This window comes from Rhinoraja longicauda, chromosome 8 (assembly GCF_053455715.1).
Source record: "Rhinoraja longicauda isolate Sanriku21f chromosome 8, sRhiLon1.1, whole genome shotgun sequence".
In the NCBI taxonomy this organism is placed as follows: domain Eukaryota; kingdom Metazoa; phylum Chordata; class Chondrichthyes; order Rajiformes; family Arhynchobatidae; genus Rhinoraja; species Rhinoraja longicauda.
In genome coordinates, this window is record NC_135960.1 from 64,912,726 (window position 1) to 64,926,519 (window position 13,794).

The 13,794-nt window shown below is 46.1% G+C and overlaps 1 protein-coding gene across 5 annotated transcripts in view; it reads right to left on the minus strand.

The window, feature by feature from the left end:
- LOC144596046 (E3 ubiquitin-protein ligase HECW2-like) overlaps positions 1-13,794 on the minus strand; it is a 339,372-nt gene that overhangs the window by 59,312 nt on the left and 266,266 nt on the right. For all 5 annotated transcript variants that reach the window (XM_078404133.1, XM_078404134.1, XM_078404131.1 and 2 more), the window contains 2 exons: positions 6,709-6,792; positions 1,489-1,598 (listed from right to left, as the gene is read on the minus strand). In XM_078404133.1, coding sequence (XP_078260259.1) covers positions 1,489-1,598; positions 6,709-6,792 — 194 coding nt within the window. The remainder of the gene's footprint in view (positions 1-1,488; positions 1,599-6,708; positions 6,793-13,794) is intronic.

A 13,794-nucleotide genomic window follows, 5' to 3' on the forward strand; every position in this document is an offset into this window, starting at 1 on the left:
TTCTCTGCCAATGCCAAACAGCTTATTCTGCTGTTGCTATTGACTCTTGTTTTGAGCTTCTGGTACCCCCAGGTGCTGACAAGAATGGGATGCCATCCCACAACAGTGTGTGACCAGGCTGGTGACCAGCATGAGGAGGAGGTGCCAGGCTGTTATGGCTGTGTATGGTTCTTCCACACGCTACTGTGGCTCCTGTTTATTAAATGAATAAATTGTTAAATTGCCAATATGTCTTGTTTCTTCAGACTTCAATCATCCAATCCACCAAACAACACCGAACAAGAGTCAATGGCAGAATAAGCTGTTTGGCATTGGCAGAGAAGATTTGGCAAATTTTTCATGGGCGCAACCCATATACTCAGCTCTGCTGCTCATCCCACAAATGCATGTTCCTTACAAATGTGGCACCATTTAAAAGGGAAATAAACAGGCTTTCCAACGGTATAAGATTTATTGCCAAGAAGCATTGTTACAACAAAGAAATAATCTACCAAACACAAATTTCCTTACTTTTTGTGCTATGTTTATATACAAATAAGTGTACAATACTTTATGAAGTGGCTTTGCCCATCTTTACTGTTGGAGAAACTGGTCAATCTTTAATTAAGAAAATAAACCCTTGCAGCCAGCATGGGAAGTATAATGCACTCATTATATTGCTGCTGAGTTACTCCAGCATTTTGTGAAATAAATACACTCATTATATTAATCATTTCATAAAAATATCAGAACTTGGACAGCTGTCACATTTCAGAAAATCCTTTAATCCTTCCTCAAGTAGAATGTAAAACTATAATTTTCCCAACTCTCTTGAATTAAAATTTCTTCTGCACATCTCAGTAATAGTGTCCCCATCATCTATAAGGTAACATCTCCCGGCAATTAAGATTCCTTATTCGTTAATTCTTAACTGTAATTTAGTCCTGACTTTCTACATTTTCCTTCCAGATTCTTTACACCTCCTTTTATTTAGTTACTTCCCCCTTTGATTTTTTTCAACTTCTTTTTTGAAGATTTTCTCAATCAAGAAAAGCTTCACACTCCAACATGCCAGCTAATCAGCACGTCTGAAGAAGGGTCTCGACCCGAAACGTCACCCATTCCTTCTCTCCAGAGATGCTGCCTGTCCCGCTGAGTTACTCCAGCATTTTGCGTCTATCTTCGGCAAATCTTGCAGGGCTATTTTTTTAGTTGCTGGAGCGGTGTCGGGTGTCGGAGTGGCCGCTGTTGAATTCCCCACTAGTTAAAACTCCCCGCTGTTTATTTTGGCTTTTTCTTTTACAGAGGTGCCGGGGCGGCTCTCCGGTGAGCTCCGGCAGCACTGAACCCCTGATCTTTGGTGTAAACCAGCATCAGCAGTTCCTTCCCACACAACTGACAAATCGCTCGACTGGAACTGCATTATCACAACCTCGCCGAATAGAGCATTGTTCTTATTTACATTTTCCACCAGAGTTCATTGCCGTTTTCAGGTTATCATTTCCTTACCTGGGGAATTCTGAGGAGACAATATAGGGGAACCACGTGGAGATTGACAGTAACTGGGGTGAAGTAAGGCATGAGGTGGCACATAAGACATAATCTCATCTTCAAACAAGCTAAATAGGAGAGATGACAAAGCATACATCATTATTTTTTAACATGTACATTTCCATTTCTTTTTTTTTTGTGATCGTATCAGAATATTTTACAGTCTAAAGTGATTCTAATTTTTTTTTCAAATTCAACTCTCTCCACAGACCTTGAGTTCTTCCACGATTGTTGATTTTATTTCACATCCTAAATACCTTTGGATCAAACCAACGTAGTTCAAAAAGTGGGATAAGAAGTAGGGAAACTAAGTGATTGTTTTACTGGTAGATTGTTTCAAACTTGGTTAGTTTTTAAGTTTTAGTTTTAGAGACATGGCATTTTAGAGACAGGCTCTTCGGCCCACTGAGCTTATGCCGATCATCGACCATCAATACACCAGTTCCGTGTTATCCCATGTTATCATGCTAGGGGCTATTTACAGAAGCCTACAAACTCGCACATGTTTGGAATGCAGAAATAAAAACCGAGCACCCGGCGAAAACACATGCAGTCGTAGGGTGAACGTGCAATTTCCAGGCAGACAGCACCCGTAGTCAGGATCAAACCCAGGTCTCTGATGCTGTGAGGCAGCAGTTCTATCGCTGCGCCACTGTGCCACCTTTAAAATAAAATCTGACATTCCTAAATCATGGATTTACTGTACTGTCACGGGTCTAACTGTCAAATATTTTCCATTACTAAACATAGAAACATAGAAAATAGGTGCAGGAGGAGGCCATTTGGCCCTTGGAGCCAGCACCGCCATTCATTGTGATCACGGCTGATCATCCACAATCAGTAACCCGTGCCTGCCTTCTCCCCATATCGCTTGATTCCACTAGCCCCCAGAGCTCTATCTAACTCTGTTTTAAATTCATCCGGTGAATTGGCTTCCACTGCCCTCTGTGGCAGAGAATTCCACAAATTCACAACTCTCTGGGTGAAAAAGTTTCTTCTCACCTCAGTTTTAAACGGCCTCCCCTTTATTCTTGGACTGTGTCCCCTGGTTCTGGACTCCCCCAACATTGGGGACATTTTTCCTGCATCTAGCTTGACATAGGGAAAACAGAAGTCCATCACCTTTGATTCCCCGAGGAAACTTTGGAGCACGTGTCTAGTAGTTTTTCCATCCCCGTGAAGTTATCCTGCCTCAGCGTTCCTGCTGCCGAGACCCTCATCTGTAAATTACCTCCAAGCTTCATGATTCCTGGATGATCCACAGCCTTATTTTGGGCAAACAGTCCTGCAATGTTTTTCTTGCAAAACAACATCTCCGAAAGAAGATCCGGTTCATGTAATTTGCCCCCAGCTGAGCAGCTCCACAGATTCTTAAATTTTAAGAGGGGTCTGGACCTGAAACGACACCCATTCCTTCTCTCCAGAGATGCTGCCTGTTCTGCTGAGTTACTCTACTGATGTGCTGTTGCACAGAGAGTAACTCCTGGCCTGTGGCATTCCTCTGCACCTGCATAATTCTGGGAAATTCCAGTACTGATTTCGTCCTACCAGGGCTGTATGAGGTAATAAGGAATAGGAGTAGAATTAGGCCATTCGGCCCATCAAGTCTACTCTGCCATTCAATCATGGCCGATCCAACTCTCCCTCCTAACCCCATTATCCTGCCTTCTCCCCATAACCCCCGACACCCGTACTAATCAAAAATCTATCTATCTCTGCCTTAAAAAATAGCCATTGACGGCCTCCACAGCCTTCTGTGGCAAAGAATTCCACAGATTCACCACCCTCTGACTAAAGACATTTCTCCTCATCTTCCTAAAAGAACGTCCTTTAATTCTGAGGCTATGACCTCTAGTCCTAGACTCTCCCACTAGTGGAAACATCCTCTCCACATCCAAGCCTTTCGCTACACTGTACTTTTCAATGAGCTCCCTCCTCATTCTTCTAACCACCAGCGAGTACAGGCCCGGTGCCGACAAACGCTCATCATAGGTATAGACTCACCCCATCTGGAGGCTGGGCGTGTGTCTCACTGGAGCCCAAGGACTGTGGCACATCCCGGGCATTTTTATATCAGACTGCAACTAGCCAGGTGATGAGAGAGAGCAGAGCACATGGCATGGGAATAGGGTGTGTGAGACAAGTAGAGACCACAGGAAGGCACTCCAAATCCCTGGCAGGCCAAGAGGACAAGGCACAGCAGAGGATATGGATACACACGAGATCTCGGTCCCAGTGGACGATTTTAAGTCCACCATCATCACCCAACACTTTAGTTTGGGCCTCCAACTCATACACAGTCCCTTTCACCAATTAAGCATCGGGCTCGCTGGCTTACAGTGCAGTAAATATCTTCCATCACCCTATTTATCCAATTTCTACTGCAGGCTCCATAACCCACTCCCTCCCTCCCTCCCCCACCCATTCCTCCCCAATCACCATTTCACACCCACTTACGGCCTGACTCCAGTCTGCAAAGATGGCCCTCGTCCACTACCCACCCCCTCCTTGCTGCCCAACATCAGCCTGGCTACTTATCCATCACTAACAATAGCAATTGAGGAGGTGCAAAACCTATTCAGGAGACAGAAAAGCCAGAAATCTCCAGGACCGGGCAATGTTTCCCCCTCTTCTCTCAAACTCTGTGCTGAACAACTGGCACCGATCTACACAGACATTTTCAACCAGTCCCTGCAAACCTGCACTGTCCCTGCCTGCTTAAAAGTCTCCACTATTGTTCACATAAACAAAAAGCCAAGGATTACAGGTCTGATTAACTACAGGCTTGTCGCACTTACCTCTGTAGTCATGAAGACCCTTGAAAGACTTGCGCTGGCCCACCTGAGAAATATCACAAACCCCCTGCTGGACCCCCTGCAGTTTGCATACCGGGCCAATAGATCAGTGGATGACGCAGTCAACCTAGGCCTGCACTTCATCCTCCAGCACCTAGACCACAAGGGGACCTATGCCAGGATTCTGTTTGTGGATTTTAGCTCAGCATTCAAAACCATTGTGCCAGAGCTACTACACTCCAAACTCTCCCAGTTGACTGTGCCTGAACCCCTCTGTCAGTGGATCACCAACTTCCTGACAGACAGGAAGCAGCATGTGAGGCTGGGAAAGCACATCTCGGACCCGCAGACCCTCAGCATAGGAGCACCGCAAGGCTGCGTACTCTCCCCTCTCCTTTACTCTCTCTTCACCAACGACTGCACCTCCACAGGATGTTTTATATCCTTATAATGATGGTACAATTTACATCGGGAACACTTGGTCAAGGAAACATGACCAAGTTTTTAAAATTATTTTTGTAGATGATAGCTAGATGTTTTGCTAATTTTTTGATAAGAGGTTTAACTGAGGGGTCCAATAAACAAAAGCAGTTGGTGGGAATTATAGATCTTTACCACCATCCAGCTGGAAAACCATGTTGCTGCATAATTTTATGCTCATTACTATAATTAATAGTTACCACAGTAACTGAAGCACACTGATTAAACACACACACAAAAAAACTGCTCATGTTAGGCTATTTCCAGTAAAATTAAATTAATGTAAATCTGGCAAAATATTTTCTTAAGTAGTATAATTTTATCTCCTGAATATTTGATATAGGGCAGTAACTTTGATCTTGCTAACATCTAAAAATCTATCAATCTCTGTCTTGAATATGCTCAATAACCGATCCTCTACAGCCCACAAAGGAAGAGATTTGGGGTGGCACAGTGGTGCAGCTGGTCGAGCTGCTGTCTCACACCATCATGGCCCGGGTTTGATCCTGACCGTGACTGCTTTATGTGTGGAGTTTGCACATTTTCCCTGTGACAGGATGGGTTTCCTCCAGCTGCTCCGGCTTCCTCCTGCATCCCAAAGACGTGCAGGTTTGGAGGTTAATTGGCCTCTGTGAATTGCCCCTAGTGTGTCGGGAGTGGATAGCAAAGTGGGAAAACATAGAACTGGCGTGAACGGGTGATCGATCGAACGGTTAGCATGGTGGGCCAATGGGCCCGTTACCATGCTGTATCTCCAAACTAAACTAAACTAAACTGAGAATGCCAAAGGTTGACTAGGTTCTGGGTGAAGACATTTCTTCTCAGGTTTGTCTTGTAGTGAACCCTTTATTCTGAGACTGGGGCGCCTAGTTCCAGACACTTCAGCTGTGGAATTATCATCCCTGCAATACCTTATGAAGTCCTGTAAGAACTTTGTCTGTCAAAGTCATTGGTGGTAAATGTGGACATCGAGGCATCAAGAAAATAAGAAGGGAGCAGGAGGTGAGTGTGCATAGTAGGGGATTAATTACTCAGAACTGGAGCGACATTGTTAAAGAATATTTACAAAATAAATAATCTGAATTTATCAAAATAACTATTCATCAATAGTGGTAAACAAAGAGCTGAAATTTACAAATGTCAAAACCTAACGGTATGAACATTATGTTACCCTATGGTTAACTATTTGGATCAATTGATTTAATAACAAGTTGAAAGACACCCTCCTGTTTACTCATTCTTTTCCGTTTGAGGGCAACACCCAATCTGAGCAGGAAGGCTTTAAATAGCAGCTCGACATATCCTCCATTTCATGCTATAAAACTCCAGTTTCCTGAGGCTATTTCCACTATGATTATATTTTCCTTTCTACTCTATCTTGAAGACTCCATCAAGACCGTTTCCCACATCAAGAACCCATAAACGCGAAAACACTTTGTAATTCTACCCTTCTTCAAATCAACTCCACCCAGATTTTAAACTTTAGACTTTAGAGATACAGTGCAAAAACAGGCCCTTCGGCCCACTGATTCCGCGCCGATCAGCGATCATCTTGTACACTAGCCCTGTCCTACACACACTAGGGACAATTTACAATTTAACTGAAGCTAATTAACCTACAAACCGGTACATCTTTGGGATGTAGGAGGAAACCGGAGCATCCAGAGAAAACCCACGCAGTCACAGGGAGAACGTACAAACTCCATGCAGACAGCACCTGTAGTCAGGATTGAACCCAGGTCTCTGGCGCTGTAAGGCAGCAACTCTACCGCTGCGCCACCGTGCTGATGGTACAAGCGCAATGCAGGATTCACCAGATGTAGAGACTCCCGACAGTGATTAGATGCTCCTGCCCCACCTTGCTTGTCAGCAAGTATCAGCTAGACTGATCAACTGAACCTACCTTAGCAGCATAACAAGATCTGCATCACTGGATAGTCGCCCCAGTCCACTCGTCCCCTCACTCCGGATGAACTGAATCTTCTCCCTGTGGAAATGCCCAAACAATCCAATTATATCCTCAAAAAAAGCAGAGTGCATATCATGCAAGCAACCAAGCACACACAGCATAGATGAGGTAAGGGGCAGTGATGATTACAAAGGGGGAGACAAAAACTGCTTGATAAAGGTGGGCCTATGTGTCTGAGTGTCACTCGGTTCAGCATGGAGCTTCCTATCAGGAAGCAACAGTTTTGCTCGGTGCCCTTTCACTGATGCCCTTCTTGCTTTAGGCTGCTCATTCCAGGTGCCACAACTGACTAATGAGCTTATCCTTCTTATGGCACAGATGAAAGTCCTGTGCAGAATTTTAATCATCCTTTCAAATCGATTCCTAGGTCGTCACAGCTCTAACCTTGCCTCTTCTAGTATTGGTGTGGCAGAAGAGTTTCACAAATGGCAATTTTTTTTTTTAAAGACAACCAGTCAAGTCAATATCTCCTCTCCCCACACAACCAAATCTCATTTCCCCCCATTACCCCCTTGTTCTAGGTGCTTTTAACTGCGCACATCAAGAGTCAAGAGAGAGAGTCAAGAGTGTTTTATTGTCATATGTCCCAGATGGAACAATAAAATTCTTACTTGCATTACTGCACAATAATAAACACTCCGAGGAGGTACAGGTTTGTAGGTTAATTGGCTTGGTAAATGTAAAAATTGTCCCTAGTGTGTGTGTAAGATAGTGTTAATGTGCGGGGATCGCTGGGCGGCGCGGACTCGGTGGGCCGAAGGGCCTGTTTCAATAGACAATAGACAATAGGTGCAGGAGGAGGCCATTCGGCCCTTCGAGATGTGATCATGGCTGATCATTCTGAATCAGTACCCCGTTCCTGCCTTCTCCCCATACCCCCTGACTCCGCTATCCTTAAGAGCTCTATCCAGCTCTCTCTTGAATGCATTCAGAGAATTGGCCTCCACTACCTTCTGAGGCAGAGAATTCCACAGATTCACAACTCTGACTGAAAAAGTTTTTCCTCATCTCAGTTCTAAATGGCCTACCCCTTATTCTTAAACTGTGGCCCCTTGTTCGGGACTCCCCCAGTTTCCGCACTGTATCTCTAAACTGAACTAAACATAACAAATTCTGCCATTTGTGAGATGCTACATGAACAATCTCATTTATTGACAGAGCATGTCTGTCTGAATTATACATCAAATTTACCATGGCATAATCACTGTTGTGGAAGACATTGCATGCATTTTTTTGGGGGTGGTGAGATATCAAGCAGAAGACTTCATGTTCATGATGTGTGCCTGACCATGCCAATGTCGACTTTTATTGGTAGAAATGAAAACATACCACTCCATTTACACACGTTTTGTGGAATTATGTCATGCCAGATGAGTATTTCAAATCATGATTTAGACTTACCTCATAAGATTGTCACACAGCAGAAACAGTGACACGTGAGGCAAAGGTGGGCCGGGCCTATTGCTTGGTGGGTTTTATAACAGTTGTGGACAGAGAACTGAAATAAAACTCCAACACCACCAGCACAACCAGGCACAACAATTGTAGAAGGATGATTAAACTTTGTTATTGCAGCTATTCAGAATGTGGGACGCACACTTACAATTCACCAACTCGATTACCTGCAGTCAAACCAACAATCCTACCTCCAATTTAACAGACTGAGTCATGAGGTTGGCCGGACTTGCTATAAAAAAAAAACTCCAACTTAAAAGAAAATTCATTCTCCTGTAGTGACATAGAGTCGTACAGCATGGAAACAGCCCGACCTGTCCATCTCAACCAAGATCCCCTATCTACATTAGTCCCACCTGCCTGCATTTGGCCCATATTCCTCAAAACCCTTCCTATCCACACACGAGATAGATAGATTCTTGATTAGTACGGGTTTCGGGGGTTATGAGGAGAAGGCAGTGGAGGCCAAATCTCTGGATGCTTTCAAGAGAGAGTTAGATAGAGCTCTTAAAGATAGCGGAGTCAGGGGATATGGGGAGAAGGCAGGAACGGGGTATAGTGCATGATCAGCCATGATCACAGTGATTGGCGGTGCTGGCTCGAAGGGCCGAATGGCCTCCTCCTGCACCTATTGTCTATTGTCTAAGGCAAGAGAATGGGGTTAGGAGGGAGAGATCGATCAGCCATGATTGAATGGTGTAGACTTTATGGGCCAAATGGCTTAATTCTGCTACTATCAATTGTGGCCTTATGACCTGTTCATGTAACTGTTCTCAATCTTATATTTATATTTCACTGTCAATGCTGTATTGAAAAAGAGCGGGCAGATCATTTGAGAAAGGCGTGCTCTCTGGCTGTGGCAATGTGCACATGTAATCCACGGCGAAACGGTGCCACCATATTGCCGGCCATGATCGTATGAATTTGCAACCAGCCCCGTTAGCCTGAATGGTTACCCAATGGTTGGCAATCTATTCAGTAAAATAACACTTGTCAATGTCGCCATTACTTTTCTGCTGAATTACACAGAGCTGCTGATAAAACACAAACAATACAAAATATTATAATGCGGATTGCTAACACAGAAGAAGTGGAAGCCAGCATAAGTATGCTCCCATGTATGTGCAAGTCTAACTGGCCCATATTTCCACTGGCGCAGGCTTTATGCCCCAGTAATCCAGCAACGGTAGGTAATAATAAAGGGAGTTGAACACAAAGTTGCCATCGCTTGGAATTCTCTTGCCTCAATCCCTCCCAAAGGCACACAATGGTTACTCCTGCCCTAAACTAGATTTTGTGGTCAGCACAAACAGATAATTATATTTGTCATTTCCTGTGGTGTATTATGATAAGAATCGACGAGTGAGACGGGTTAGCATACAACATATGGCCGCTTTACTTCAACACCACCAGAGAGCTAATACAGGCATCCCACAATGCTTTATACCCGGAACTACGGCAAGGCTCAGCTGCCAAAACACAAAAACTCAAATGGTAAATACACCACATTACCCCCTTTTTAAAATGAAGGTAATCATAAATAACTGAAATTAGCAAGTGCCTTATTACTGACAATAACCATTCTCAAAGTTACTACTATGCAAAGTTACTTGTTATCACTAGAGACCCTCTTGTAGTTTTAACATGTCTCAGTCCATCTGTGTGTTCATATTAATGAAAACAACTTAAACAACTAAACAGTCCTTCATGCCGAACATTTCCTTTTTTTTTGATGAAGCTTAAGGGACATAGCGGTCTGGAGGCTTCCTGACCCTTGATGATCGGCGTGGACTCAGCGGCGCAGCAGCTGCAGCTGTACGGTCCACAGTCCCTGGCTCGCTGCATGATGACATGTCCTCCGGCTGTGCGGGTTGGCTCGGTGCAGAAGTGTCAGTGGTTGAGTTTTCAGTGTCCTGATCCAGTCCATCTCCCATGACTCTGAATCTCAGCTGATCTCCATGTCTCCTGTAGGTGATGTCGGTGTCTCCTCCTTGTACTTTGTAAGACACCGGTCCTGTTTGATCCACTATGACTCCAGGAATCCATTTGCGTCCTCCCCCAGCCGTATTGTATAAATACACTGGGTCAGCCACTGAGAAACACCTGTCTGCTGCACGGAGGTCATGGTGAAACTTCTGCTTGTACTGTTTTTTACGAACAGCGGCTGCTGTGTCCGGACGGATGAAATCCAGACGGGTGCGCACGTGTCTGTTCAGAAACAGGTCCGCGGGTGACTGACCAGTAGTGCAGTTTGGTGTGGTGCGATACTGCATCAAAAAGAGGGAGACCCTGTCCTCCACATCCATTGCGGTGTGTGTCAGCTTTTTCATTCCACCCTTGAATGACTGAACGTACCGTTCTGCCAGGCCATTCGAGGCAGGGTGACCAGGAGCACTTGTAGAATGAAGGATTCCATTCTGCTGCATGAAGTTTTTAAACTCCTCTGACGTGAACTGCGTTCCATTATCCGTGACAATGTGCTCCGGCAATCCATAAGCTGCGAACAGTCTTCTCAGTCGTGTGATAGTGGCTTGTGATGCACTGGGAGGAGTTGGCTGCGCCTAACGGCTGCCGCTCTCTGGCAGTCTGTTTGTCTTTTTTTCTTTTTTTTTGTTTGTGTCGGTGTTGGGATGGTTTTTGTTTCTGTTTTTGGCTGTGTATGTGTGGTGGGGGGGGGGTGGGTGTGTTGGGGGGGGGGTGGGGCGGGGGAAACCTTTCTTTTATTAGGTCTCTTCCCCGGGGCGCAGCTCGCCCGCGGGGCCTTCCATCGCCCGGCGCGGCTCGGCCGCTGGACTTAACATCGCCGGCGCAGCTCGGCCGCGGGACGTTTCAGTGCCCGGTGCGGCTCGGCCACGGGACGTTTCAGTGCCCGGTGCGGCTCGGCTGCGGGACGTTTCAGTGCCCGGTGCGGCTCGGCTGCGGGACTTAACATCGCCGGCGCGGCTCGGCTGCGGGACGTTTCAGTGCCCGGTGCGGCTCGGCTGCGAGACGTTTCAGTGCCCGGTGCGGCTCGGCTGCGGGACGTTTCAGTGCCCGGTGCGGCTCGGCCGCGGGACGTTTCGGTGCCCGGTGCGGCTCGACCGCTGGACTTAACATCGCCCGGGGCCTTCCATCCCCTTGCGGGGGCTGTGCGTGTCGGTTGCCTCGGTAGGAGTCGAGCTGTCTGTCCGTGGGTGCGGGGGGAGGAGAGGGGAAGTTTTGTTGCCTCCATCACAGTGAGGGGGTGTTTGGAGTCACTGTGATGGATGTTTGTGTTGGGGTCGTGTGTCCTGTGTTCTTTTCTTTTTTTGCTGTGACTGCTGAAATTTCGTTCGGTGTTGTGCCGAGTGACAATAAAGTTTTGTTATGTTATGTTATGTGATGCTAGACATTTTAAACACCTCCAACCACTTGGAGTAAGCATCCACCACCAACATGAAAGTGTGTCCCAAAAATGGACCAGCAAGGTCTATGTGTAGTCTTTTCCAACTCTGGCCAGGAAATTCCCATGGATGCAAAGGCACCTGACGAGGCATCCTCTGCTCCAATTGACATGACTCACATGCTCTGCAAACTTGCTCCACCTCTGCATCAACTTTAGGCCACCATACGTACTTGCGTGTTAGTGCTTTCATTTTCACAGTTCCTGGATGGCCAGAATGCAGCTCCTTTAACACAGTTTTTCTCAACTTTTCAGGAATCACCACTCTGGTGCCCCACAGGACACATCCTCGCTCTACTGAAAGTTCACATCTACGCGTGTGGAAAGCTTTCAGAGTCTCATCCACTTCAGCAGGCCAGCCGTCCATGACAAATTTCAGCACCTTTGACAACACGTTGTCTGTGCGTGTTGCACGTGCCACTTGGTCTGCGTTCAGTGGAGCCTGCTCAAGATGTTCAGTTAACAGTGTGTATACGCTGTCAGTGACGGCTGTGGTCCCGGCGTCGTTTGTGTCAGGCAGCGGAACTCTTGAGAGGCCATCTGCATTACCATGTTTCTCTGAAGCACAGTACTCAATGTGATAATCATAGGCAGAGAGAATCATTGCCCATCTTTGGATTCGAGCTGCAGCCATGGTGGGCAGGCTTTTGTGTTCTCCAAACAGTGTTAGCAGGGGTTTGTGATCAGTCACAAGTTTGAATTTCCTCCCCCACAGGTACTGGTGAAACTTCTTTACACCAAAAATGAGCGCCAGTCCCTCTTTCTCAATCTGAGAATATTTCTTCTCAGCAGGGGATAATGTGCGTGATGAGAAGGCGATGGGGCGCTCCTCCCCTGTAGGCATTTTGTGTTGTATGACAGCTCCAATGCCATACGCTGAGGAGTCACAGGCCAGAGTGAGAGGAAGCTTTTGGTCATAGTGCACCAGGATCTTGTCACTTGTGAGCAGCGATTTGCACTTGTCAAAAGCTTTCTGCTCTCGACTTTTCCACTCCCACGACACCTGGTCTTTCAGCAACCTGTACAGGGAAGCAAGCACGGTGCTTTGGTTGGGCATGAACTGTCCATAATAATTCACTAGTCCCAAGAAAGCTCTCAGCTCTTTCACACAGGTGGGGGCTGGTGCATCCTTTATTGCTCTGACTTTCTCCGGTGACTGCTGGATGCCCTGGCTGTTTAACACATGACCCAAGTATTCGATTTGTTTCTTTCCAAACTCACACTTTGACTCCCTGACTCTCAGTCCGCTCTCCTGCAGTCTCTGTAGCACTTTATGCAGGTTTTGCAGATGCTCTTGTTCAGTTTTTCCTGTGATGAGGAGATCATCCAGATACACCACTACATCCAGATCTTTCATGAGGTTCTCCATGATTCTTTGGAAGATGGAGGGTGCTGCGCTCACACCAAAAGCCAGTCTGTTATAGACAAATAAGCCTCGATGTGTGTTAATGGTCAACAGTTTTTTTGATTCATCCTCCAGAAGTACCTGCTGGTACGCTGAGGCGAGGTCGATCTTTGAAAACACTGTTCCTCCACTGAGGGTTGCCATCAGCTCCTCTATCCATGGCAAGGGATAAGTCTCTGTGGTGGCAGCTTGGTTTACAGTGAGTTTGTAATCTCCACACAGACGAATGGTATGGTCCTTTTTTTCAACAGGAACAACGGGTGCTGCCCATTCACTATGTTTGACTGGAGTAATTATGTTGGCCTTTTCCAGTCGGTCCAATTCAGCCTCCACCCGTGCTTTCATGGCAAATGGCAGTGGGCGGCTTTTGCAAAACTTTGGGCGGGCCCCTGGTTCCACCAGAATTGTTGCTTTGACATCACGCAGAGTGCCAAGTTCATCTTTAAACACTTCAGAGTGTAACTCCAGTACATCCTGTATTGATGTCAGGTGAGGCATTTCCTTAATATGCTTTATGTCTTCCTGATGAGACTTGTCACTGGCATGTTTAATTTCTTTCCAGTTTAAGGTGAGCTTTTTTAACCAGTTCCTTCCACACAAAGCTGGTCCTGCTCCCTTTACCACAATCATTGGTAGCTGCTCACTCTGACTCTCATAGCTGACAGTGGCTTCAAACTGTCCCAACACAGGACTAACCTCCCCTGTGTATGTCTTCAGTGTGACTTCAGCAAGCCCAAGT